The sequence below is a fragment of the Nannospalax galili genome, unplaced genomic scaffold, assembly GCF_000622305.1.
Source record: "Nannospalax galili isolate Female #2095 unplaced genomic scaffold, S.galili_v1.0 scaffold1436, whole genome shotgun sequence".
Lineage (NCBI taxonomy): Eukaryota > Metazoa > Chordata > Mammalia > Rodentia > Spalacidae > Nannospalax > Nannospalax galili.
In genome coordinates this window covers 14,497-39,522 of record NW_008338997.1, presented here as the reverse complement: position 1 = coordinate 39,522, position 25,026 = coordinate 14,497, and the positions used below count along the sequence as shown (strand labels likewise).

The 25,026-nt window shown below is 49.1% G+C and overlaps 1 protein-coding gene across 1 annotated transcript in view; it reads right to left on the bottom strand.

Moving 5' to 3' along the window:
• Carm1 (coactivator associated arginine methyltransferase 1) overlaps positions 1 to 25,024 on the bottom strand; it is a gene marked incomplete at its 5' end in the record, with an annotated part of 55,347 nt that extends 30,323 nt beyond the window's left edge. Inside the window, one exon of the mRNA XM_008833549.3 lies at positions 24,859 to 25,024. Coding sequence (XP_008831771.2) covers positions 24,859 to 25,024 — 166 coding nt within the window. The remainder of the gene's footprint in view (positions 1 to 24,858) is intronic.
• Between the last annotated feature and the right edge of the window lie 2 nt (positions 25,025 to 25,026).

Below are 25,026 nucleotides of genomic sequence, written 5' to 3'. Positions count from 1 at the left end.
TAATCCCAGCACTGAGGGAGCAAAGGATCACTGCTGCCCTGCTGGCTGCCAGTCTGGCTCCGGGTTCAATGAGAGACCCTGTCTCAAAGGAAAAAGATGGAGAAAGAGGTCCTCAATGACCTCCTCCGGCTTCCATGAGTGTGCACGGGCATGCATTCTTGCACAAACATATACACATTCAGGCAGATGGCTATGCTGGCTCACATCAGTGGTCCTCAGGCCACAGCTAGGATTCCTTTCCCCAAAGTTCCCCAGAGGGACCAGGGATGGGAGGTCATGGGTAGGAACAGGCCTTGTCTGGAGGCTTCTCCAAGGTTCTGAAATATATCTCAGATACAGCACAATGGACAGGTGCAGTAGCACACCTTTTTAATCCCAGCTTTCAGGAGGCAGGTGGATCAATAGATGCATTGTTAGTTGGGGGCCAGCCTGGTCTGCCACCCTGGGGAGGTGACAAGTAGATAGAGGCAGGTGGGTCTGTTAGTTGGGAGCCAGCCTGGTCTACACAGGGGAGTTCCAAGCCAGCCAGGGCTACACAGTGAGACCCTGCCTCAAAAAAAACAAAAGTCAATGCCGGGCGTGGTGGTGCCCACCTTTAATCCCAGCACTTGGGGGCAGAGGCAGGCGGATCTCTGTGAGTTCAAGGCCAGTCTGATCTACATAGTGAGCTCCAGGACAGCTGGGGCTACAGGGAGACCCTGCTTCAAAGAGATAAAAAAACAAACAAACAAACAAACAAAACCAAAGTCAAATAGAGCACAAAGAACTAGACCTAGACAGGGGTTACGAGCAATGCTGAGGACTCCCAGCTGTGCCCACCTGGCACCCAGGTCATCAAAGCCTTCCCATTTCAAGCTCTGAGGCCAAGAAATGAGATTCTTGAGAGTCCAGAGGACAGAAGAGAGCTCCACAGGGCAACTGGGCTCAGAGAATCAATCCCAATGGGTAGAAAAGCCCACACCTGAAGGCAGCCTGTCGTGCTCTGTGCAAAGCAAGTCCCTCGTCTATCCATATCAACCCCCCACCTAATTCCCACCATGAGCCAAGCCCCACACACTTTACACAGGCCTCTCATTTCCTCATTACTTCATCCATTTGTTCAGAGAGGTTAAGGATCTCATTCAAGGTCACACAGCAAGAGGGCTAACAGGCTCCAGAGTTGTTGATCCTAACCAATGTGCCCTAGGACTCAACTGTGGAACACGGTATAGCCGTATTTCTCTAAAAAAGAACCAGAAAGTAAATATTATGACTATACTGGGAGTGTAACTCAGTCGCATATATAAGGCCCTGGGCTCCATCCCCAGAATTATTAAAAAAAAAAAAAAAAAAAACAGGCAGGGGAAGGGAATTTTTGGTTTTGTAGTAAAGATGATCTATGCTACAATGACTCATTCTTCCTTACAGCATACTTCAATAAGTAAACTGATTATGGCTGCGCCAATAAAACTTTATTGATAAAACAAAGTGGCCCACAGCACTGCCATGTCTAGAATGACAGGTACAGAGGCTAGTGTGAAGTCCCATCTCCACCCACTTCCTCATTTGCAGACAGAGGCAATGGGGACATCTACTCCCCATCCTAATGGTAAGGAAGAGGCAGGCTACATAGTGACAGAGTTCTCCAAGTGAGGGGCCCATGGCACTTGCCCATGGAGGGAGAAGAGGGGCTGCCAAGCTGAGAGACCAAACAAGGCCTGGGTAAGCTTACAGCTGCTGAATCTAGAGGTTCCCACAGCCATGAGCACCAGGATAGCTCTCATGCTAGGAAACATGGAAGGGAAGGAGATGGAGGTGGCTGAGCTACAGCAGTAGTAAGGCAAGATATGGTGAGGGCAGAGGAATGTAGGCTACTGTTCCCCATCCATCAGAGAGCCTCTCTCTCACATGCCCTTTCCTTGTCACTGCCCCAGGGTAGCAGAATTTGGGGGACCCTGAGGCACAGGGGCCCCCTGGTCCCAGGACTGAAGAAAATACAGAGCAGGCATGGATGGCAGGAACCCTGACTGTCTTTTTGCTAGCATATCCTGGGTCTACCCTAATGCCTGGCACCAAGAGGAAGGTCAAAAACCAGGGGATTCACAAGTCACATATATCCAACTCAGCCCATCTTCTGGGCACCTATGCTTAACTTCCTTTCCACTGTGCACACTAAGAAGGCATATTACTTGAGCCCATGAGTTCAAGACCAACTTGAGCAACATAGTAAGATCCTACAAAAACATGCTGGGCATGAGGGCTCACACCTATTCCTCAGCTCTTAGGAAAGGAAGGCTGGAGTATCAGCTCCAGTTTGAGGCCAACTTGGGATACACAATGAGCTCCAGACTGGTCTGGACTATGGAGTGAGACCCTGTATCAATGGGAGCTTTCCACTGCTGAGCGATAGAGACTTTGTATGAAAACCAAACAAACATGGAGCTGGAGAGATGGCTCAGCGGTTAAGAACACTGGCTGTTCTTGCAGAAGACCCAGGTTTGAATCCCAGCATCCACATGGCAGCTAACAACTGTCCATAACTCCAGTCCCAGGGGATCCAACAGCCTCTTCTGACCTCTACAGGCATTGCACGACACGGGTGCACTTACCTACATGCAGGCAGTACACGCATACACATAAAATAAAAATAATAAATAAAATTAAAAAAAAACAAAAGTCCAAAAATTTAAAAAGCAAAAATAAGGAGGGGTGGGGTTAAACTGGCTCAGTAGTTAAGAGCACTGGGTGCACTTGCAGAGGTCTTAGGTTCGGTGCCCAACACCTACAGAGTGGCTAACAATCATCTGTAACTCCAGTTATGGAGGATCTGATGCTCTCTTTTGGCCTCCTTGGGTACTGCATGAAATGGATGCACTCACATATATGCAGGCAGAACACTCATACTCAGGCCTGGAGAGATGGCTCAGTGGTTAAGAGCATTGGATGCTTTTGCAGTGGAGCCAGATTCAATTCCCAGCAGCTGTGGCTAACAACCATCTGTAACTCCAGTTCCAGGGGAATCTGATGCCCTCTTCTGACCTCTGCAGGCATTGCAACACAAGAGTGCACTAATATACATGCAGGCAATACACTCATATACATAAAATAAATGAAATATTTGAAAAAAAAAAACAAAAAACAAGCACTTGTACTTGGCTTGGATCAGCAGTTTTATACATACGAAATAATTTCTTTTAAGTAGGCTGGGGAAGCCAGGCGTGGTGGCACACACCTTTAATCTCAACACTCAGGAGACTAACTGTGAGATCTAGGCCAGCCTGGTCTACATATCAAGTTCCAGCCCAGCTGGGGCTACAGGAAGAACTTATCTCAAAAAACAAACAAACAAAAAAGTGGGCTGGGAAGATGGCTCAGGGGTTAAAAGTGGAAGCTTGTCTACCTGAGTTCCATCCACATAACCTACATAAAAAGCCAGATGAGTGGTGTGCACCTATAATCCCAGCATTCCTACAAGGAGATAGAGGCAGAGATAAGGGAATCACTCAAAAGCTCCTAAATCAGCTAGCCTGCCGATGTTACTCTGTGTAGAGGCACTAACAATGAGACAACAAGGTGTAAAGCCAGAAGTGAGTCCTGACTTGTGCATGCACACACAGACACACAGACACACACACAAAAACACAGTAAAATTGAAAACCCCACTAAACAAACAGAAAAACAACCTTCATGGTCTTATGGTTTCTCAGAGTTTGGGAATAATCCCCAACTCTACATGAGGTTCACAGGCCCTCTGCTGACATCTACTGCTTTGCTGACTCTAGTCTAACCCAGGATTCTCTCATCCCCCCAATGGGACAGAACAGTCTTGCCCTCCCCTCTGTCCTTATCACCTCTTCCCAGGGGTGTTCTAGCACTTTCTGGAAAAGCTCCCCTCTTCATTTAACATCTGCCTGTGCTGTTGGTCCAGCACCCACTCAAGGAATGTTGGTCTGAATGGTGTCTCCCCAACCAGGAGAGGTCACAAAGGTGGAAGCCCAGGGGCCCTGTCCAAATGCTGGCCTGCCCCTGTCCATATCTATGATAGTAGCTGGGGGGTCTCCCCACTGCTTGGAGGTCACTGGTCCCCAACCCTTGCTTCCAGAAAGCAAGAGAACAAAGAAGGATTCCTCAGTGCCTCAGGTTGTCACAGAAGGGCTAGGGGGACCTGGAATGAAGCTCTCTCCTTCAATAGAACCTTCCATCTCTACACAAGGATAGGGAGGAGGGACAGGGAGGGGCAGGGAGACACCAAAGGTCAAGGTGGGACACAAGGGCCACACCATCTCTCACGCTTGCTTTCCCAGCAGGAGAACTATTACAGTCATCTAACTCATAGAGAGATCTATGGTGGGAAGGGAGCACACACATTATTCAATGTGAGACCTTTTATTAACTCACCTTCCATTACCAAGTACAACATGGAAAAAGAAATCCTCTCCCCCAGCTGCAGGTTCCCCTACACCTGCCAAAATCAAGGTGCCACCCTGAACCCACCCAGCCATAGCCAGCTTCCCACAAGGCACAGGACAGGGCCCACCTTAAGCAGAAGGCCCAGGCCCTCCTTCTCCAAGCTAAGAGCCGTGGGTGGGAGGCAGCCAGTAAGAAGCCAGGAGAGTGGAAACCAGTGCTTAAAGGAAGGGAAACAGGCTGAGGCACACTTAATGATGATATGAGTCACAGCACAGATGGGGGAGAGCAGAGGAAGCCAAGCCCTGCCCCCAACCCCTTGCAGTAACCTCACCTCCAGATCACTGGGCACCAAGAGCTCTCCCTCTGTTCTGTGTGGTCAGGAAATTATTGTGGGGCCACCCAGCTAGGAAAGGACTCAAATAACAGGCTTTGGTCTAGGAGGATCACTGTCCAGCTGTGGTCCTGACCCTTGGTTTCCTCATCAGACCAAGGGCCATCCTAACATTTCTAGGAGTCTGATGACTGACATATAACCCTTAGGGAAGGCTGGAGCCCACTCTGGGGCAGTGTGGAACCTACCCTAGGGAAGGCTGGAACTCATCCTGGGTACTGTCCTACAAGCAGGCTGGTCTGAGTACATGAGTAAAGCAGGCATGCAGAGGGCAGAAAGCCCGCCTCTGCTGAGTGAGGAAGGTGGGATTAGCCAGCAAAGCTTAATTAACAGCAGACATAATGGCCAAGGAACTCAGCCAGGCCTCTCTCCTGCTTTCAACCTAAGGCAAAGGGTCCACTGTCCTCAAAAAGCTGGGAAGCAGCTGCTGCCACAATGCCCACCGAGGGGTATTTGAGGACCATGAGGTTACCCTAGGCTCTTCTGGCCCAGCCCTAGAGGTGAATCACAGCCACTCCTATCAGGCACCCCTTCCCTGCCTTACTCTACACAGCTCTACTTGCAAACATCCCTTTGACACAGCATAAGGCCCTAAGCAGCGGAGGAGCTGATGACCACTAAATGAATGAATCCATAAATGGATGGGTAAATGGATGGACCTGCACACACTGCCATGCTAAAATGACCATACTGGTCAGCCATGGTAGCCCACATCTTTAATCCCAGCACTCAGAAGGCAGAGGCAGGCAAATCTCTGTAAATTCAAGGCTAGCCTGATCTACATATGTGATGGTTAGAATGAGAATGTCCCCCCCAAAGGCTCCAAGTAGTTGGACATTTTTGTCCCCAGTTCGTGGCGCCATTTTGGGAGGTCTTAGAAGGCGTGGCCATGCTGGAGAAAGCATGTCACTGGGGGCAGGCTTAGAGAGTTCTTAAGCCTTGCTGGATTTCAAGTCATTCTCTCCTGCTTCCTGTGCTCCCTTGAAGATATGAGCTCTCTGCTTTCTTCTCCTGTTCCAGTCATCTCCTGCCACCAAGCCTCCCTACAACGATGGACTGTAGTTCCCCTGAAACCATAAGCTCAAATAAACTCTTCTATAAGTTGCTTTGGTTAGTGTTTCTATCACAGCAACAGAAGAGTGACTAATACAACATCATCCAGGCCAGGCAGGGTTGCATAGTGAAACCCTGTCTCAAAAGGAAACAGAGCATGTTGGGCTGGGCAGGTGGGGCAAGGTGGTAAAAGTGCTGGACCTGAAAGCAGGGAGCCCTGAGTTCAATACCCAGAACCCATATTTAAAAAGCAGGCATCGGGGACTGGAGAGATGGCCTAGGGGTTAAGAGCACTCCAGTTCCAGGGGATCCAATGTCTGATACACATAAAATAAAAATAATAAAGAAAAATATTTAAATAAAATTAAATAAATAAAAATTTAAAAAGCAGGCATGGTGGGACACACTTGCAATCCCAGTCTTTGGAAGGCAGAGGCAGGTGGGGCCCTGGAGCCAATGGTCCATCAGGTGATGCAATCTTGGGAACTCCAAGAACTGACTCTACTAGGCTGTCCTCTGATCACAGGCGCCATGGTATGTATGCCCCACAACATGTGTGCACACACACAACATATATGAATTAAAAAGGTGGATGCCAAGATGGATGGTGCCTGAGGAAGAACACTGGAAGTTATACTCTGACCTACACACACACGCCACACCAAGCCACATGCAATACAGGGATAAAAACAAGAGGGGACTAGGGTGGAGGGAGTGGGAAGGTTGTCTGGAAATTATCTGAATGCACGCACCTTGGCTGCCCCTGGGAAGGGAACACTTTTTTAGGCCAGCCTTCCCTCTCAAATTGTTTATACCAGTGTGCTCAGGTTTATGCACAGAAGATAGGGATTTATTAGGTGCCCCTCTGTTAACTGAATAGGCTGGCTTTTGGGGTCACACCCTCCTTAGCTGGTAGAATTTCTACACTGCACAAGGAAGATAACCAGGCTTACAGAGAAGGCCACACTGAGGCCTGACTCTAGACCTTGACCAGAAGAAGGCCAACACTGCCCCTCCATGCAGAGGTGTCTCCCAGAGCCAAAACCACACTTACCCCTGTATCCCCAGTGGGTGTGATGGGGCAGGCCGGACTGGCAAGGTCAGCCTGCCCCAGGGCAGTCCAGCTCGGGGCTGCATTCCAGACACCTGGGATGAGGGAGTCTCCCTCCCCCTGCCAGCATGGCAGAAGGCCAGCATCAGCTCTAGAATCAGTCAGCAGCTTGAACTTTGTCTAGAAAAGTCAAAATAAATAGAACACACCCTATACCCTGGGCACACTGTAGGGTGAGGCTGGCACAAACACCCACCTACAGGCAGTGAATAGAGAGGAGGCCACAGAGAATGTTAGACACAAGGCAATAACAGGCACAGCAGAGCTGCTTCCCTCCCTATCCTAGACCCAGCTTACCTGGAAGGCCCTCACAAAAAAATTAGCTTCACACACTACGTGTAATCTTTTGGGAGGGGTGTGGGGTTGGTAGATAGGGATTTGTGCAAGCTAAACAAGCTGTTCTACAGGTCAAGGACACCCACGGTCCCTTTCAGAGGTATTCTAGACCAAGCTAGCCTTGAATTCAGAAATGGGTCTCTGCCTCAGGGCATGCTAGGATTAAAGTGTACACTACCACAGCAGTTAGTTTTTTAAGGGACTTGAAAAGGATACCTGATATTAGCATAAAGTGACTGCAGATTACGGTGGCACCCAGGGAGGGGGAAGTGACAGGGAGGGCCTTTCAATTTCTATACCATTTTTCGAAGAAGAGGGAGGAACTGCAGAGGTATTTGGCACATCAGTTTTAAACAATATGCTGAAAATATTTGAGGGGTTTTGAGACTAGGTCTCACTAACACAGGCTGGCCTTAAACTTATTAAACTAACTGTCCCGCTACCACCTCCCAAGGGCTGGGATCATATACATGTGCCACCACTCCAAGAGGAAAATATTTTCTAATGATAAACAGCCACCTCAGCTAGCCCACAGTACCCACTCTGCCCCACAGTCTTTCTCACACAAACACAATTTTAAGAGATATTAAGGGTTAGGGATTTAGCACTTACAAGTCTCTAGGTTCGATCCCTATTGCTGCCATAAAAGGAAAACGTAAAAGAAAAAGTCCTCAAATTACTCAATGACAGGACAGGGCCAAAAGAAGTGGCTACTGGGGCTAGGGATGTGCTTATCTAGGTGCATGAAGCCCTGAGTTTGATCTCCAGCACTGCATAAATGAGGTAAACCCAGAACTCAGGAGGTAGAGGCAGGAGTATCCGGAGTTCAAGGCTAGCCTTGGCTATATAAGACCCTGTCAAAAACAAGCAAGCAAGTACACACAGGTCACCTCTGGGGTGGCCATGGGGTGGCCATGGGCTGGACAAGGCCCCTGTTCTGGGGAGAGTGCTCAACAGGCAGCTCCCCTTAAAGGGCTGCTCCAGTCAGTGGAGTCTTTCCCTGAGGCCAGGTCTGGAGTATAATTGTGGGGTGTATAGAAGGGGACCCCAAGAACAGAAGGACCAGACAAAGAAAGGGCTCAGCCTCTGTGAAAAGAATGCTTGGGGCAATTACATGCAAATGTCTCCCCTTTTATGCTAATCAGCCTCTGTTAGGCAGGGGCTTTGTGGCTACAAAAAGGACTGGCAGATGTGCCCTGGGTTCTGCAAATCTGAAGCTTAGTAGATAATTATGAAAAGGGGGAGCAAGATGACAAACAGCCCAGCTCCTCTGCAGCTGGCCTAGCCTTTCTTCTCCTGCAGACTTCTGGACTGTGATTTATGGACACCAGGCCTTGCTCTCAGGCATCTGCTGGGTGGCCCCATCAGGTCCTCCCAACCACCACCAGGCCTCCCTGCACCCAATCTCAAGAGCAACCTAGGGTGAGGACCCAAGAACCAGCCAACCTCAGCCTAGTCTCCTGGGTCAGGGGGTCCCAAGGGACTCTGGCTTTGTGTAGTCTTGGGACAGTAGAAATGACACTCTACTTCTCTCCAACAGAGGGAGGTTGCCTACCAAGGCTGTAAGGGAGGCCCAGGAGTGCAGCCATCATCTGTGCCACAAAGCTCCATGAGGTCTTTAGTGGACAGGCCATTTTCCAAGCCTGGAAGACTAGGGTGGGATGTGGCATTTGGGGAGCAGTGGTAGGGACCCCAGGGGCCTCAAGTGGAAAAAGGGTGGCTGCTAAGAAACTAAACTGCCAGAGGCAGAGGCAGAGGCAGAAGAAACAGACAAATGCCAGCAGCTGCAGGCCAGAGTCCTGGTTGAGGGCCCATTTGGGACAAACAGGATATCCTGGGCTGTAATGAGCCAGAAGGGCCTCCATCAGGCCACTAAGGCCACTGAGGCCTCCAAGAATACAAGACGTTTGAGTTTCCCCTTGTTCCACCCAGGCCTGCAGGCTGCCTCTCCAGATGTGATGTGGGCTGGGGGCCGGGGGTGGGGGGCACAGCTGCTGGCTGCCAGAGTAGCAGAACCACAGCAGCACAGCAGTGGGGTGAAGACAAGAGCCTGGCTTGAAGGACTCTAGTCTGCCATAGCCCAGTCAGAGATACAGAACTAGGATGGGGGGTAGGGGTGGCTCCTCAGGTGAAGACCTCCAAGCCAGTGGCTCAACTGATTTATGTCACCAAACTAGAATTTGAAGTGTGAGAGGAGGAGAGGAGGGGGCAATGGCGTGAGAGCTGCAAGCCTGATGGCCAAAGGCAAGACTTGAGGTCAAACCTAAATTGGAAATACAACTGCCACCTACCTTTGCTGCTTGCATGGCTTCATTTGTAAAAATGAGGAGCACCTGGGGCTGCTGGGGCTCCTGGGGAAACAGGACTGAAAGATAAATGCCTAGACTCAAAAGGGTCCTGAGCTGTCTTCCAAATGTCCCTATACCAGTTCAGTAAACCTTTGATAAACCTCACATCCAAGCTAATTTCCAACCCAAGAACTGTGTAAAGCCCCCAGCTGTGTTGTCTGGAAAAACAAACAGCCTCTATTGCCTCAAACTTCTAAACCATGTCACCAGTACTTACATTGAACTATGAAAATAGCCCTACCCACCCTGTTCCCAGTCACCCCTACACCCTACAAGCAGCCTACCCACCAACTGTGCCTGAGGGCACAGTTTCAAATTCTGAGAAATTGTCTACACCTTTATTGTTAATAAAGAACACTCTGCTCCTGGGGTCTGATCTTATCTTTCATACACAAATTGCTCTGGTCAATCCTGAACTAACATGTTCTAACAGGGCCAACTTTCAAGGATATTCAGATAGTTAAAAATAGTCATTTGCCAGGGTGTGGAGATGCTCATCTTTAATCCCAGCGCTCGGGAGGCAGAGGCAGGCGGATCTCTGTGAGTTCGAGGCCAGCCTGGTCTACATAGGGAGTTCCAGGACAGCTGGGGCTACAAGGAGACCCTGTCTCAAAAAGACAAAAAAAAAAAAAAGTCAGTGGAAGGCTGAGATGGCTCAGTGGGTAAGAGTGCTTGCCATGAGATAGGACATGAATTCAAATCCTAGCACCCATGAAAAAGCAGGGCATGACCAAGCATGCCTGTAACCCAGCAGTGGGAAACAGGAGAATCCCAGGAGCTGGTTGACTAGCCAGTTTAACCCCCCCCCAGCTAATGTTGAGAGATCCTGCCTCAGAAACTAAGGTGGAGCTGGGTGTGGTGGTGCTCACCTTTGATTCCAGCACTTGGGAGGCAGAGGCAGGCAAAAGAATTCTAGGCCAGCTAGAGTTAGACAGACCCTGTCTCAAAACAAAACAAAACAAAACAAATTAACCTTGGAATAGAGAGATGGCTCAGTGGTTGAGTGTGTACTGCTCTTCCAGAGTACCCAAGTTTGATTCTCAGCACTCATATCAGGCGGCTCACAACCACCTGTATCTCCAGCATTGGATGCACATGCACAACCCCCCCATATACACATAATTAAAAAATAACAATAAAATAACATGCAAAGCAAAAGAGGACGTCTCCTGATATACTCCTCTGGCCTCTATATGTAGGCACATGGGCATGCATACCGACAACACACCACAAATACCAGACCACACATACAAGTCAGTGGATCTGAGCACTTCGTTCAGCACTAGTTACACAAACACCAGGACCCATGTAAAGCTGGACACAGTATCGTATGTTTGGAACCGCAGTGCAGGGAGGCAAGAGGTAAGAGGTGAGACAAGAGAATCTCCAGGAGCTCATAGGCCAGCTACCCTGGCATGCACATCTGCAAACAGCAACAGTTCTTGCCTAGAACAAGGTGGAAGATGAGGGCCAACACCTGAGGCTATGCTCTGGCCTCCACACAGGCACACGAACGCGCGCACACACATACATACATACATACACACACACACACACACACACACACACACTCTCTCTCTCTCTCTCTCTCTCTCTACTTTCTCTCAAGGCAAAGATTTTTTTAAAAATCAATAAATTAAGCTGGGTGTGGTGGCACATGCCTGTAATCCCAGCACTCAGGAGACAGAGGCAGGTGGATCTCTGTGAGCAGGCCAGCCTGCTCTACATAGTGGGTTCCAGGCCAGCTGGGGCTACAGGGAGACCCTGTCTCAAAAAGACCAAAAAAAAAAAAAAAAGAGTCAATAAGCTTCAGAAAAACACTTGGAACAGGGCCAGCCTGGCACATTGTTTATGCTTAGTAAACATTAGCTATTGTGGATCCTGGGCACATTGATAAGCAGGGGCACAGGCAAGGGTGCCCTGTCACCCTCCACCTCCTGCCTCCACTCCACCTGAAGGCTCAGGTACAGCCTTGGCAGTGAAGGGTGAGGAGGTGTCGTCCTTCAGGGGCACATGACAGAAACCTATTGGTTCCAGGCTGGGGCAGAGGACTCCTCCATCTTCCTTTCCAGTCATAGGAAGCCTGTGGTGAATTTGTTCTGCAGTGCCCTCCAAATCTGCCTTTGGTTAAATATTCCATAGCAAGAGCATGCCTTTTTTGTTAACACTAATCTGCCAGGGGTTTTGAGGCAGCCTCTCCATCTCATCCTGCCAGTACTCATAGGCAAGTTTCTAGACCCAACAGACTTTCACGCTACTACTCCTGTGCATCTAACGAAAACGAACCCCACCTGGGGAACACAATTAGCGGAAGCAAAGACCTGCCATCAGTACTAAAGAAAAACAGCCCACCTGGGCGTGGTGGTGCACACCTTTAAGCCCAGCACTCAGGAGGCAGAGGCAGGCGGATCTCTGTGAGTTCGAGGCCATCCTGGTCTACACAGTGAGTTCCAGGCCAGCTGGGGCTAAAGGGAGACCCTGTCTCAAAAACACCAAAATAAAGAAAAGGGCCCACAAGAGCCCTTGCCAAAATGAACTGGTTGAAAGAGGCAAACAAAAAGATGGGGGTGCAGGGGAGGGGGCACTCAGGCTCTGTGCAAGGCGCACAGCTTCCCAAACTAGTATGGGCCAGTTTCTAAGAATGACCAGTCTGACAGCCAGAAACAAACAGTAGGTGGCTGGAGGAACAGACTGAGCAAGGAGGCACCCAGCCACCCACCCCAACACAAACCCCAGAGCAGAGGGACAAGCTCACTGGCCAGCCCTGGGCAAAAGCCTCCCCTTACACAGGTACCCACAATTGTCAAAAGCATCTAAGGATATCTAGGCACAGGCAAGTCATGGTGTTGATTCAACAGCCATAAAATAAGTAAGGGAGGGAGGGAGGGAGGGAGGGAGAAGATGGGGGGGAGACAGGAGGGAACCTCAGGCTCTGCCCCATTGTGCCACAGTGAAGCTGGTCTCAATTGCCTTCATAAAGCTGCTCATGGTGGTGGGGTTTGATTGTGTACACCTATGGTCCTTGCAGTCGGCTGAGCAGGAATACTGCCACAAGTTCAAAGTCAGTCTGAGGTACATAGTGAATTCTTGGCCAGCCTGAGCTATAGAATAAGACTCAAAAAAAGATAAAAAAAAAAAAAAAGAAAGGAAAAAAAGCTGGTATGGTGGCATACACCTTTAACAGCAGGATTCCTTTAACCCCAGCACTCAAGAGGGAGAGGCAGGTGTATCTCTATCAGATCAAAGCCAGCCTGGTCTACTTATGAGTTCCAGGCCAGCTGGGCTACAGAGAAACTCTGTCTCAAGAAAATTAAAAATAAAAAAAGGTGGCCAGGCATGGTGGCGCACGCCTTTAGTTCCAGCACTCAGGAGTCAGAGACAGGCGGATCTCTGTGAGTTCAAGGCCAGCCTGGCCTACATAGTGAGTTCCAGTTCAGCTGAAAGAGACCCTGTCTCAAAAAGACCAAAAATAAAACAAATAAAAATAAATAAAATAAATACAAGTTCGGGCATGGTGCAAATGCCTTTAATACTGTTACTCAGGAGGCAGAAGCAGGTAGATTTCTAAACTCTGGGCCAGCCAGGGCTATATAGTGAGACCCTATGTTCAAAAATAAACAAATAAGCCAGGCGTGGTGGCGCACACCTTTAATCCCAGCACTTGGGAGGCAGAGGCAGGTGGATCTCTGTGAGTTCAAGGCCAGCCTAGTCTACATAGTGAGTTCCAGGACAGCTGGGGCCACAGGGAGACCCTGCTTCAAAAAGACCAAAAATAAATAATAAATAAATAAATATATAATCCAAAACAAAAGGCTGGAGAGATAGATGAGTGAGTAAAGTGCTTGCCATAAAAGAGTAAGGACTAGAGTTCACATCTCCATCTCCCAGGTAAATGCTGGGTGTGTGTGAGTCCTAGGAAGTGGAGACGGGCTCCCTGGGGTAAGCTAGCTAGCTAGACTTGAGGCATTGGTGAGGTCTGGTTTAGCCAGAGACCCTGTCTCAGTGCATAAAGTGGAAAAGGGAAGACACCCAGTGTCAACCTTAGTCTTCACACACATGTACACACGTGCACTCACAGACACACAAATACACACACAAAGGGTTGTAGATGTAGCGCAGTTAGTAGAATACTTGCCCAGCATACCAGATGCCCTTGGTTCCATCTGCAGTGTACCATACATTGGGCATGGTGGCTCATACCTAGAATCCTAGCATTCAGAAAGTGAGGGCAGGAGGTTCAGGAGTTCAAGGTCATTCTGAGCTACATAATGAATTCCAGGCCAACCTGAGCTACAAGAAACCCTGTGTCAAAAAAACAAAAACAAACAAAAACAAAAACAAAACCCCTCAGGACTGGTGTGGTATTGTACTCCTTTAATCTCAGTGCTCTGGAGGAAGAGGCAGGCAGATCTCTATGAGTTTGAGGCCAGCCTGGGCTACTTAGTGAGTTCCAGGGCAGCTGGGGCTACAGGGAGACTGTCTCAAAAAAAAAAAAAGAGAGAGAGACAAGCCTGGAAGGATGATGAGGGCTCCATCTTATTGTTTCCAGGGCCCTGGATTGGAAGCTGTAGGTAGGTCCTAAAAGCACACAGGAGCTCCAGGGTGCAGCTCAGCAGCTGGCAGTTGCAGATGCATTTCCCTATATGGTGGCCATCCAAAGCAGCATCCAAAACCTTAAACCCTTGATTGTTCTTGGAGGACTCAAGAGTTCCCTCATTCAGTCAAGGTCACAAGATCTCTGCTACTCAAGCCACAGCAGCTTGTGGTCTGAGCTGGGAGGGGGAGGAGGGAACAGGAGGCCAGCCAGGCCTGCTGTGACAGGGACCCAAGGAGAGGAGAGACAGACAATTGAGGCAGTTGCTCTGTTCTGGAGATGCCACCAAGTTCTCCCCTTAGCTGGCTCCTCGGAGCCTACCAGGCCCTCTGCCTAGCAGGGATAGAAGGGAAGCCTTCTTTGTCCCCATCCTTTCTCCCTCCAGTACTGGAGTCAGCCAGTGGGGGTTGTGTCTGACTTTACAGGGCTGAGTGCTCAAATGAGTGCCCCGCAATACAAGATGCTGAGATTCAAGGAGGCTGTCCAAGAGCAAGCACCCTTTGGCCTTCTCCACTCCACTTCCTTGCTATGGTCACTCCTGGCCTAAATAGCCCCTGTACAACCTGCTGCCCTCGGTCAACCCAAGCCCAGAAGTCCACCCCCCAGGTCTCAGAACCTGGTCTGCTAGGGAGAGACCCGTGCTTTACCCTATCCCACACTTGACTTCTGTCAGCTCGACCTCACAGTGACTCTGTAAGGGAGATGCTGTGTGGACCCCCCATTTTATAAGCAAGGAAAGGTCCCAGCAATCATAAAAGGGTGAGTAGGAAAACTGGAACTTGATGGTGAGCCCTAAGCCCCACTGAGCCACCTGTACTTCCCAGGAAGTTCTAACACTCCTTTGAAAAGGCCTACAGAACCTCCAGACCTTCCAGCCTCTCTGCAGTGTTTGTCTTTCAGAACAAGCAAAGTCTGCATTTTGTTACTGTTATTATTATTATTGTTTGGGGTTTTTTTATTTTTTGTTTTGTTTTGTTTTTTGCAGTTCTTGAGACAGGACCCAAGCCTTCTAGCATGTTTGAGACAGCTACTCAGAACCTTAGCTGCATCCCCAGGCTGGGACAAGCACATTCAGTAATTACTGATTTAACAAATAGAGGCCCTAGGCTTTACTTCAGGTGTCCCAACTCCCCAAGTGGATCAGAGTGGCAGTTCAGTGACTATCTGCTGGGAAGCAGGTAGTAGGAACAGCAGCTTACTTCTTGCATACATCCCCCTGGGCCAATTAATGAAAGGTGGGGTGCATCACTTGACTGCTACCTGGCCCTCTTTACCAGACACCCTGACTGCTCACTGGGACTTGGTGGTAGCCTCTGGGGCTGCTGGTTTTTCCTGCTCTTTCAAAGCTTCTCCCCTTCCAGCTCACAGCCCCTGCCCCAGGCTCGGCCAGCCCTCTAGTAGCTAGCAGCCTTTCTCAGGGTCTGACAGGGATCTGTCCAGGAACCCACAGAAAGAACTTGACCAAGCATCTTAAATGCATTTCTGTACATGGGCCCAGAGAGGGAGGTGTGGTTCTCACCTATCTTGTGGTCAGGTGGGAAGGGCCAGTGAAGTTCACAACACAGTCTGAGATCACAGCCACTGATCTTGACCTTGTACCTCACACAAACCTGGCAGTCTCAGGGCCTCACAGGCTGGCAATACAGCTCAGAGTACCACACTTGCCTGCACCTGTATGTGCAACACCTTGGGTTCCACCCTCAACACCACCACAATAAATACAGAATAAATACAAAGGAAAACCTGAGGGGCTGGGGTTGGAGAGATAGCTCAGTAGTTAAGAACACTGGTTGTTCTTGCAGAAGACCCAGGTTCGAATCCCAGCACCCACATGGCAGCTAACAACTCCAATCCCAGGGGATTCCACAGCCTCTTCTGACCTCTGTGGGCACTGCATGACACGGGTGCACTTACCTACATGCAGGCAATACACGCATACACATAATATATAAATAGATAAATAAATAAATAAATAAATAAATAAATAAATAAATAAATAAATAAAAAGAAAACCCGAGGGGCCCATTCAGAGACCAGGTTCAGATTCCAACCTCAACTCTCCCCCAAGAACAGCTGGGTACGGCTTTCCAGCAGACCCCAAACTCAAGAGTGTGCTCCCTCAACAGGAACTGCACCTGCCACTGAGGGTCTCCTGAGCCATGCTGTTAAACGAAGCTGGTCCCAGGTTACCAAGTCACAGAGTGGTCCATGCCGTTGTCCTGGTCCACCCCGCCTATCACGCTGATCTAAGCACTTACATGGAAGCTCAGTATGTCATTCATAAGTTCACCAAGGACCTGAGAGCACTCTTCAGGGAGGACACCATCCCTACACTTTTGGGGACCCGCTTGGCTCAGACTACACATTTTGGGTTCTAGAAAGGTAACATTACAGGTGACATGTATCTTCCCCCAGATGTCTTCATGACATCCGCAACCAAGCCCAGGTGTGACTTTATAGAGATGAGTGACTGAGTCCCAGCAAGCTGGACATGTCAAGATTATAAAAAGTCCTGTACAGCTGCAAGCTCATGGAAGATTCTGTCAACACACAGGTTCACAGCAGGTCAGCGTGCTCTGTCAAATGACAGCTAAACCAAATTACAAGCTGGTGGATGTCCAAATCACAGCTGAAAGCCAAGCCCAGGTGGTGAGTGAAGAGGGCAGGCCCAAAAGCCAGGGCCTGTGGGGTGGGTGGAGCCTGGGGGAACCACAGCTACCTGCAAAGGGCTCAAACTCCGCTGCCAAAGGGGAAGGGCTGGGAAGGGCTGGGCCCAATCATGAGACATGAAGGAAGGACACCTAGGTTCAAAAAGAACCAAATCAGAGCAAGTGTGGATGTAAAGAGGGCAATGAGAAACACAGGCCAACTGGGGAAGGGCAGGGTTGACAGGCAGGCCAATTGTTCAAAAGCACAAAGTCAGAATTTGATGTGAAATCTTCCCATTCAAAAAACATTTTCTGGGGCTGGAGAGATAGCTCAGTGCTTAAAAAACACTGACTGCTCTTGCAGAAGACTCAGGTTCGATTCCCAGCACCCACATGGCAGCCAACAACCATCTATAACTCCAGTTCCAGGGAATCCAATGCCCTCTTCTGACCTCTGCGGGCACTGCACGACACTGGTGCACTTACACATATGCAGGCAATATACACATAAAAAAAGAGGAAAAAAGTATTTTCTGCCAGGTGTGGTGCTGCAAGCACCAGGAGACAGAGGCAGGTGGATCTCTGTGAGATTAAGGCAAGCCTGATCTACATAGCAAGTTCCCAGCCAACTGGGGCTACAGGGAAACCCTGTCTCAAAAAGACCAAAAAAAAAAAAAAATTGTCTTTTACATTTATTTATTTATGCTTGAGTATGGAGGTCAGAGGACAACTTGTAGGAGTCAGTTCTCTCCCACCACTATGTGGGTCCTAGGGATTTAGCTCAGTTAGTCGGGCTTGACAACAAGCACCTTTAGCCACTGAGTCACTTTTTGAGGCCAAATCTCCAGGTTTTAAAAGGCAGGTGTGTTGGCATACACCTGTAATCCCCACACTCAGGAGGAGGGTGCAGGAAGATCAGAAATCCAAGGCCAGCTCAGCTATACAGCAAGTTTGAGGTCAGCTTGGGCTCAATAAGACCCGGTCTAGCTTGGGGGAGGGGGCGCACTTGGAAGGCAGAGGCAGGTGAATCCCTGTGAGTTCAAGGCCAGTCTAGTCTACCTACTGAGTTCCAGGACAGTTGAGGCTATAGGGAGACCCTGTCTCAAAAAAGACAAAAAAAAAAAAAAAAAAAAAAAAAAAAAAAAAGACCCTGTCTCAACGCAGATTCTTGCTATGACTTCTCATGAGACTTTCAGAGTCAAACCATTCATGACCCAAGAAACAAAAGCAAAATCATCCCATTTCCCAATGAATTGGGGCAAACAGGTAACAAAGTGGGGTCCAACTCCAAAAGACACAGGAAGGGGTCAGGCTTGGTGGCAAGCATCCTTACCTGCTAAGCTATCTCGCCAGCCCTGATTTGCTTTTTATCTGGTCTACATGGGCTAGTTGGCTGGTTCAATAATGAATATGAAAAACATCTTGAAAAAAAAAAAACTAAAAGCCCAAAGGGGAGATGGCCTTTAATCCCAGAAGTCATACTAAAAAGCCAAGCACTTCCAGGCATGGTGGCACACACCTTTGATCCCAGAACACAGGAGGCAGAGTCAGGCAAATCTCTGTCAGAGTGAGGCCAGCCTAGTCTATAACTGGAGTCTGTACCACCCTCTTCTGCCCTTTTCAGGCAGTGTATGACATGGGTGCACTTACACACAAGACAGGCAAACACTCATACACATAAAATAAAAATTAAAAAAAAAATTTTTTTTTTTTATCTTTTTGAGACAGGGTCTCGCCCCAGCTGTCCTGGAACTCACTATGTAGACCAGGCTGGCCTTGAACTCACAGAGATCCACCTGCCTCTGCCTCCCAAGTGCTGGGACTACAGGTGTGCGCCACCGCACCTGGCAAGAAGAACTTTTTTAAGTTAGCTCTCTCCCTCCACCTTTAGATGGACTCCCAGGCTTGAACTTAGGTTGTCAGACTTGCCTGTAAACATTTTACCTGATAGGTCATCTTGATAGCCCCAAGGGACTTCTGAGACCCTCCACACCAGTCCTTGACACCTGACACCTGGTAATACTGATGAAAAACAAGATGTCATCTTGTCTAAGCAGCTGTGGCTTCAGGTCTCTGACATAAAGATAAATTGCACTCACCCTCTTCCATCTGCTGAGCTACATACAACATAAAGTAAGGCCAGAGATAGGCAGCCCAGAGCTCCAGCTCTGCAGCCTAGGCAAGTCAACAAACCCCTTTGGCTTGTTCACACCAGTAAAATGGAACTGGAATTCCCAACTTCACAGGGCTTAAAAATTTTTTTGAGACAGTTTCCTAATGACTGGCCTGGAACTCACTATGTAGCACAAGTGAGTGTGCTCAGCCCCTGAGCACACCAAGCTTCACCAGCTTTCTTTTTATCTTTTTTTCAAATTACTATTTAATGTGTATGAATGTATTACCTGCATGTAGGTAGGTGCGCCCATGTTGTACAATGCTCTCAGAGGTCAGAAGAGGGTATGGGATCCCTGGAACAACTGGAGTTAAGGACTGTTGTTAGATGCCATGTGGGTGCTGGAATTTGAACATGGGTCTTCTGCAAGAACAGCCAGTGCTCTTAACCACTGAGCCATCTCTCCAACCCCTTTTTTAAAAAAGTGTATTTATGGCCAGCCAGGTGAGGTGGCGCATGCCTTTAATCCCAGCTCAGGGAGACCCTGTCTCAAAAAGACCCAAAAAAAAAAAAAAAAAAAAAATTTATTAGCCGGCCGTGGTGGCAGATGCCTTTAATCCCAGCACTTGGGAGGCAGAGGCAGGCCGAACTCTGCTAGTTCAAGGCCAGCCTGGTCTACATAGTGAGTTCCAGGACAGCTGGGGCTACAGGGAGACCCTGCTTCAAAAAGACCAAAAAAAAAAAACAAGGCTGTAGGCTCCATTGGCCCACAGGTTTTACACTGTCCTTTCCCTGACTGCCCCAAAGTCAAGCACTTGAGTAGGTGATACAAGCTTATGCACAGCATGGTACACAGTAAGTGCTCAATAAATAATGAAAGCCAAAAGCAACATATAGGCACCAACTGACAGATTATCTTTATGATATTACTAGCTTGCCCACAAAGCAGGCTAAAGGCTACCCAGCATCTCAGAGGGAAGTCATAGGGCCCCCAGTAATGGAATCCTGCTACATAACAAGGTCTGAATTCACAACTTAGTTCAGACTGACCTTGAAGTCCTGACCTTCCGGCATCAGCCTCCTCAATGCTGGTCTGGTTTATGCAGTACTTTGGATGGGACTCAGCCTGCTAGGCAGGCTCTCTACCCACTAAACTACAGCCCCTATCCCAACACAGTCTACAAAATAAAATAAGCCCTTGTCAGAGTGTATGTGGGCTGTTTCTTCCTAGCCAAGGGTTTGGAGAACATGCAGGGTGCTGACCAGACAAAAGGATGACCGGGATCTACAGAGGGGATGGTGCCAGGCTGAGCAACTGTGAGTCGGTTCTGTTCTTCTGGCCAGTCCTGGCTGGGCTTTCCTGAGACATTGCCTCCTTCCAGGGGTGGCAGCCTGCATGCACATGGAGACCATGCCAATGCTTCCTCAAGGCTCTTGAAGCCAACACCAGGGAACACAGCCTGGTTTGGGTAGCTGCCTGCCATATGGGCAATCCTATGGACAAAAGCCAGGGTAACTTCAAATGGCTAGAAGGTTGGGGCAGGTGACTGCTCTGCAGAGGGACTGGGGCCTTCTGCAGCTGTCAGTCTTCCCACTAAAGGGCAAGATGCCAAGGGGGTTGAGGAATTTCTCTCCTACCATAGGGTACCACAAGGAGGTATCCTAGAAAACCAGCTCTTCCTTGTACAAGCCTGATGACATGTCTGGGCTGTAGCTCAGTGGATTGAGTGCTCTCCTGGTATGCAGGAGGCCCTGGGTTCCATCTCCTGCACCACATAAAACAGGCTTGGTGGCTCACACCTAACCCTTGGGAGGTGGAGACAAGAGGATTAGAAGTTCAAGGTCATCTTCAGCTACATAGTGAGTTTGAGGCCAGCCTTGGCTACATGAAACTGTCTCAAAATAGTAACAATAATAAAAATAACATCTATATCTGGGCGGTGGTACATGCCTTTAATGCCGGCAGGGAGGCAGAGGCAGGCAGATCTCTGTGAGTTCAAAGCCAGCCTGATCTACATAGTAAGTTCCAGGCCAGCTAGGGCTACAGGGAGGCCCTGTCTCAAAAAGACCTAAAAAAAACCCCAACTGCAACAACAACAAAAAATCTATAAAAAAGCTGTTGATGGTGTGGGTATGATCTAAATACATTGTATTCATCTGTGAAATTACCAAAAATATGTAATTTTTAAAAAAAGTATCTTTCTACCAGGCTACTTGGTTTCAATCCCAGAATCCCAGCACTCTGGAGCCAGAAGCAGGCAAATCTCTGTGAGAGCCAGGCCAGCCAGATCTACACACAAACTCCAGGCTAGCTGGGGCTATAGGGAGACCCTGTCTCGAAAAAAAAAAAAAAAAAAGGCTCTTTCTCCCACACCTCTCAACCCACTGCAGGTATAGAAAGACTCAAAGCTGTGGGCAATTGTTGCCACGGGCAAGAAAACAAGCAGAGAGAGGCTGGAAGGTTAGCTGAAGGCCTTGTGATTGCCCAGCACCTAGACACTCAGATTCAGTCTGGATCCTTGAAGTACTCCAGAGGCGTCTGGTCTATCTCCCACATGTAAGCCTCTGGACATTTCCTGCTGGTGTCCTGAAAGACCCTCCTAATAGCCTATACACCGATTCAGATCCCAGGGTCTAGATACACAGGTGGCTCAAAGCAACTAGCAGAGTCTTCTGGCTTGGCCAAAGCATCTAGGCCCCAGAAAACCAGGAAGGAAGCTTACTTCAAGCAAAGGCCTGATGCCCCAGTGGCCTGGTTCACCCCAAGGAAACAAGGGAGCTTCCCCTTGATCCACCTAGCTGCCAGCTATACTCTGCTCCTCTCACATAGGTAGGACAGTGGGCCTGCTCTGAGATGAAGGAAACTGAGATTTAAACCCCCACAACACATGTAGTGTGACCCCAGAAAGATATCCTCATTCCTGGAATCTGTGAAGAGTATCATATTTGGAAATAAGGTCTTGGAAATAAGTAAGGACCTCATGGTGACATCATCCACTTTCAGAGTAGGCCCAAGTGTCCTAATAAAAGATGAGGCTAGGCCACTGGGTAAAGGGACTTACAGCCAAGTCTAATGACCTGAGTCTGATCCCTAACCACCTAAGTTCTGTCCCCAGGACCCACATGGTAGAAGGCTAGAACTGACTCCTATAAATTGTCCTCTGACCTCTACAGGCCAGACCTCACACAATTTAAAGGGAACTGAGAGTAATGGTTTGCATCATTAATTCCAACACTTAGGATGCTGAGGCAGGAGGATCAGGAGTTCAAGGCCAGTTTGTGCTAGTCATCAAGTTCAAGACATGCTAGGACTAGATGAGACTCTTTCAAAACAACAAAAAACAGAAACAGGAGACAAGTACACAGAGGCAAAACCATGAGGAAGGAGTGGAGCCTAGAGTTTAGCTACAGAAACTGACAGAGGTGAAGCTTTTGTCCCTCTAAAAGGCAGAGGGAGAGCAGGGCATAGTGACACATGCCTGTAATCCCAGCACTTGGGAGGCTGAGTGTGAGTTCAAGGGCAGCCTGGTCTACACAGTGAGTTCCAGGACAGCTGGGGCTACAGGGCAACCATCTCAAAAAATAAAATTAAATTAACACACTCAGCTTAAACTGCCCACAGAACCCATGCTTAATGGCACCCCAAAGCTAAACAGGGAGATATAAACCTAGACTCCCAGCAGGTAGGAGGCAGAAGTAGGATGATCAGGAATTCAAAGCCAGTTTGGGTCATAAAGCAAGTCCACAGTCAGGCTAGGGAACACGAGACTATGTCTCAAAAATGGGGAAAAATGGGACAAGATGGGTCAGCAGGTAAAAATACTTGCTGCCAAGTCTGACAAGCAGAGTTTGATGCCTGGGATCAACATGGGTGTAAGGTGAGAACCAACTCCTGAAAGTTGTCCTCTCACCTCTATCTGCTCAAAGTTATACAAGCCATGTGGTAGAAGACCTTGAACTTCTGACCTTCCTGCCTCCACCTTCCAAGGGCTAGGATGATAGGTATGTACCACTAAGCCCAGGTTTCCCCCGGCTCCCCCGGAGATGATAACCTTTTTCATTTATTTATTTTTATTTCAGCATTGAGGACTGAATCCAGAGGCACACCCATGATAAGCCCCTGGCCGACTTTTCTTTTTCCTTGAGTCAAGGTCTCATTTTGAAGCCCTAGCTGGCCTAGAGCTCCCTATGTAGACCAGGCTGGCCTCAAACTCACAGAATCCACCAGCTGCTGTCTCCTGAGTGTTGGGGTTAAAAGTGTGCATCACCACACCCAGCTGGTCCACTACCATAATTGTCAACAAAACAAAAACAACCTACAAAGACTCCTGGAATAAGATAAGATGAGAATGGAGGGAGCTGGGTGTAGGATCTGATTATTTGGGAACTAATAATTCCATAAAATTCTAGAAATAAAAAAACCTTTCTAAAATGTTTTCATAAGGCCAGGCATGGTGGTGCCTTCCCAGCTTTGGGGAGGCAGAATCAGGAGGATCTCTGTGAGACTGAAGCCAGCCTGATCTACATAGCAAGTTCCAGGCCATCTGGGACTACAAGGAGACCCTGTCTCAAAAAATATATAAATAAAATAAAATAAAATGTTTTCTTAAAGTTCATTTAAACAAATAACCCAACCCTCCCAGAACTTTCTGTTAGTGGCTGTTTGAGGCAAGGTTTGGCTATTTCGACCAGGCTGGCCTCAAACTTTTAATCCTTCTGCTTCAGCCTACCAAGTGCTGGGTCCAGAGCACTTTAGAGGGTAAGCCTAGCCTGCCAAATGAATGGGCTTGCTCAGGAATCTGGGGACCCACCCAAGCTTGATTTCTTAATCCGTCCTAAATTCACCTGTGAGATCTCTTCACATGGTCCTAGGAGACCCCAGTTCTGCCAGACACACTCCTTTCTTTCCCTGGGTTTTTCAAAGTCAAGGCAAAGGGAAGAGAACTCGGTGTGAACATCCCGGCCCACGCTATGCCGTCTCCCAACAACTCATTTCCAAGCTTCGGACAAAAATTCCCACAATCAAAAAGCAATCTGGGCCTCTTTGGATACTCCTTAGAGTAGGAGACAAAGCCTAGTGAAAGAGAATTGCAAAATGCCACTGAGAAATCGCCAGAAAGAAGAAAGAGTAACAAAAAAAAGGTGGGACTACAAAGACTGCGGTGGGGGTGGGGGTGCGCCGGGAAAACAAGGTGCTGGGGTTTTTTTCCTTATCCCCACCTAAAAGAAATGTCAGTTTTTCAGAGCAGCTTCAGATAATGTCACCAGCTTCTCACATCCTCAAACAAGACAGGAGGGCGGCGCGTGGCCAGCGAGGGAGGTGGCAGTGTTACCTCTTGACTTGTAAAGCCGGCCATCAGCAAGGCCGCCTTCCCTCGTCCACGTTTCTATGAGGGGTTGTGGGGGCGATCTACCCCTCTCCCTGGTGGGCTGTGCCCTCCTTTCTAGAAGTTTACCAATCTTAGTGCGGGGGGATCCCGAACCCTAAATCCTCCTCCATAAGGGCGGCACCCGGTGCTCCGGGGTGCTCCACGCTGGGATCCACTTTGCAACAGTCCATGTGTGCTGTGCGTATGGAGGCGGGTGTTCTCTGAGATAAGCACCCCCAGAATCGCCCTCTCCCGGATTCTCCTTACATCCCCCTTGTATGCTCCGAGGCCCCCAGCTTCCTGCCACGCGCCCCCTTTTTCCAAATCTCACGCCCCTCACTCGGCTTTCCCACTTGCCCCTCCTTGTTCCCGGTCGGCTGCCACGCGCACACCCGTCCTCTCTGCCATCTCGATCGCGGGGTGCGGGGTCCCCTTCCCCCTTCTTCGCGCCCCGCAAGGTCGGCCTCGTACGCCGCCCTCCCACCCTGGCAGTCCCCGCCACTCACGGCTGTACAGGGCGATGCCCGCTGCGTCCGGCCCGGCGCGCACTTCAAGGCGCAGCGCTTGCTGCTCCGCGTGCCGCTGGATCTCGCCGTTCGCGTCGCCGATCGTGAGAAGGCGGGCTCCAGGGAACACCGACACGGTCGCACAGGGCCCCGCGTTGCCCGGGCCCG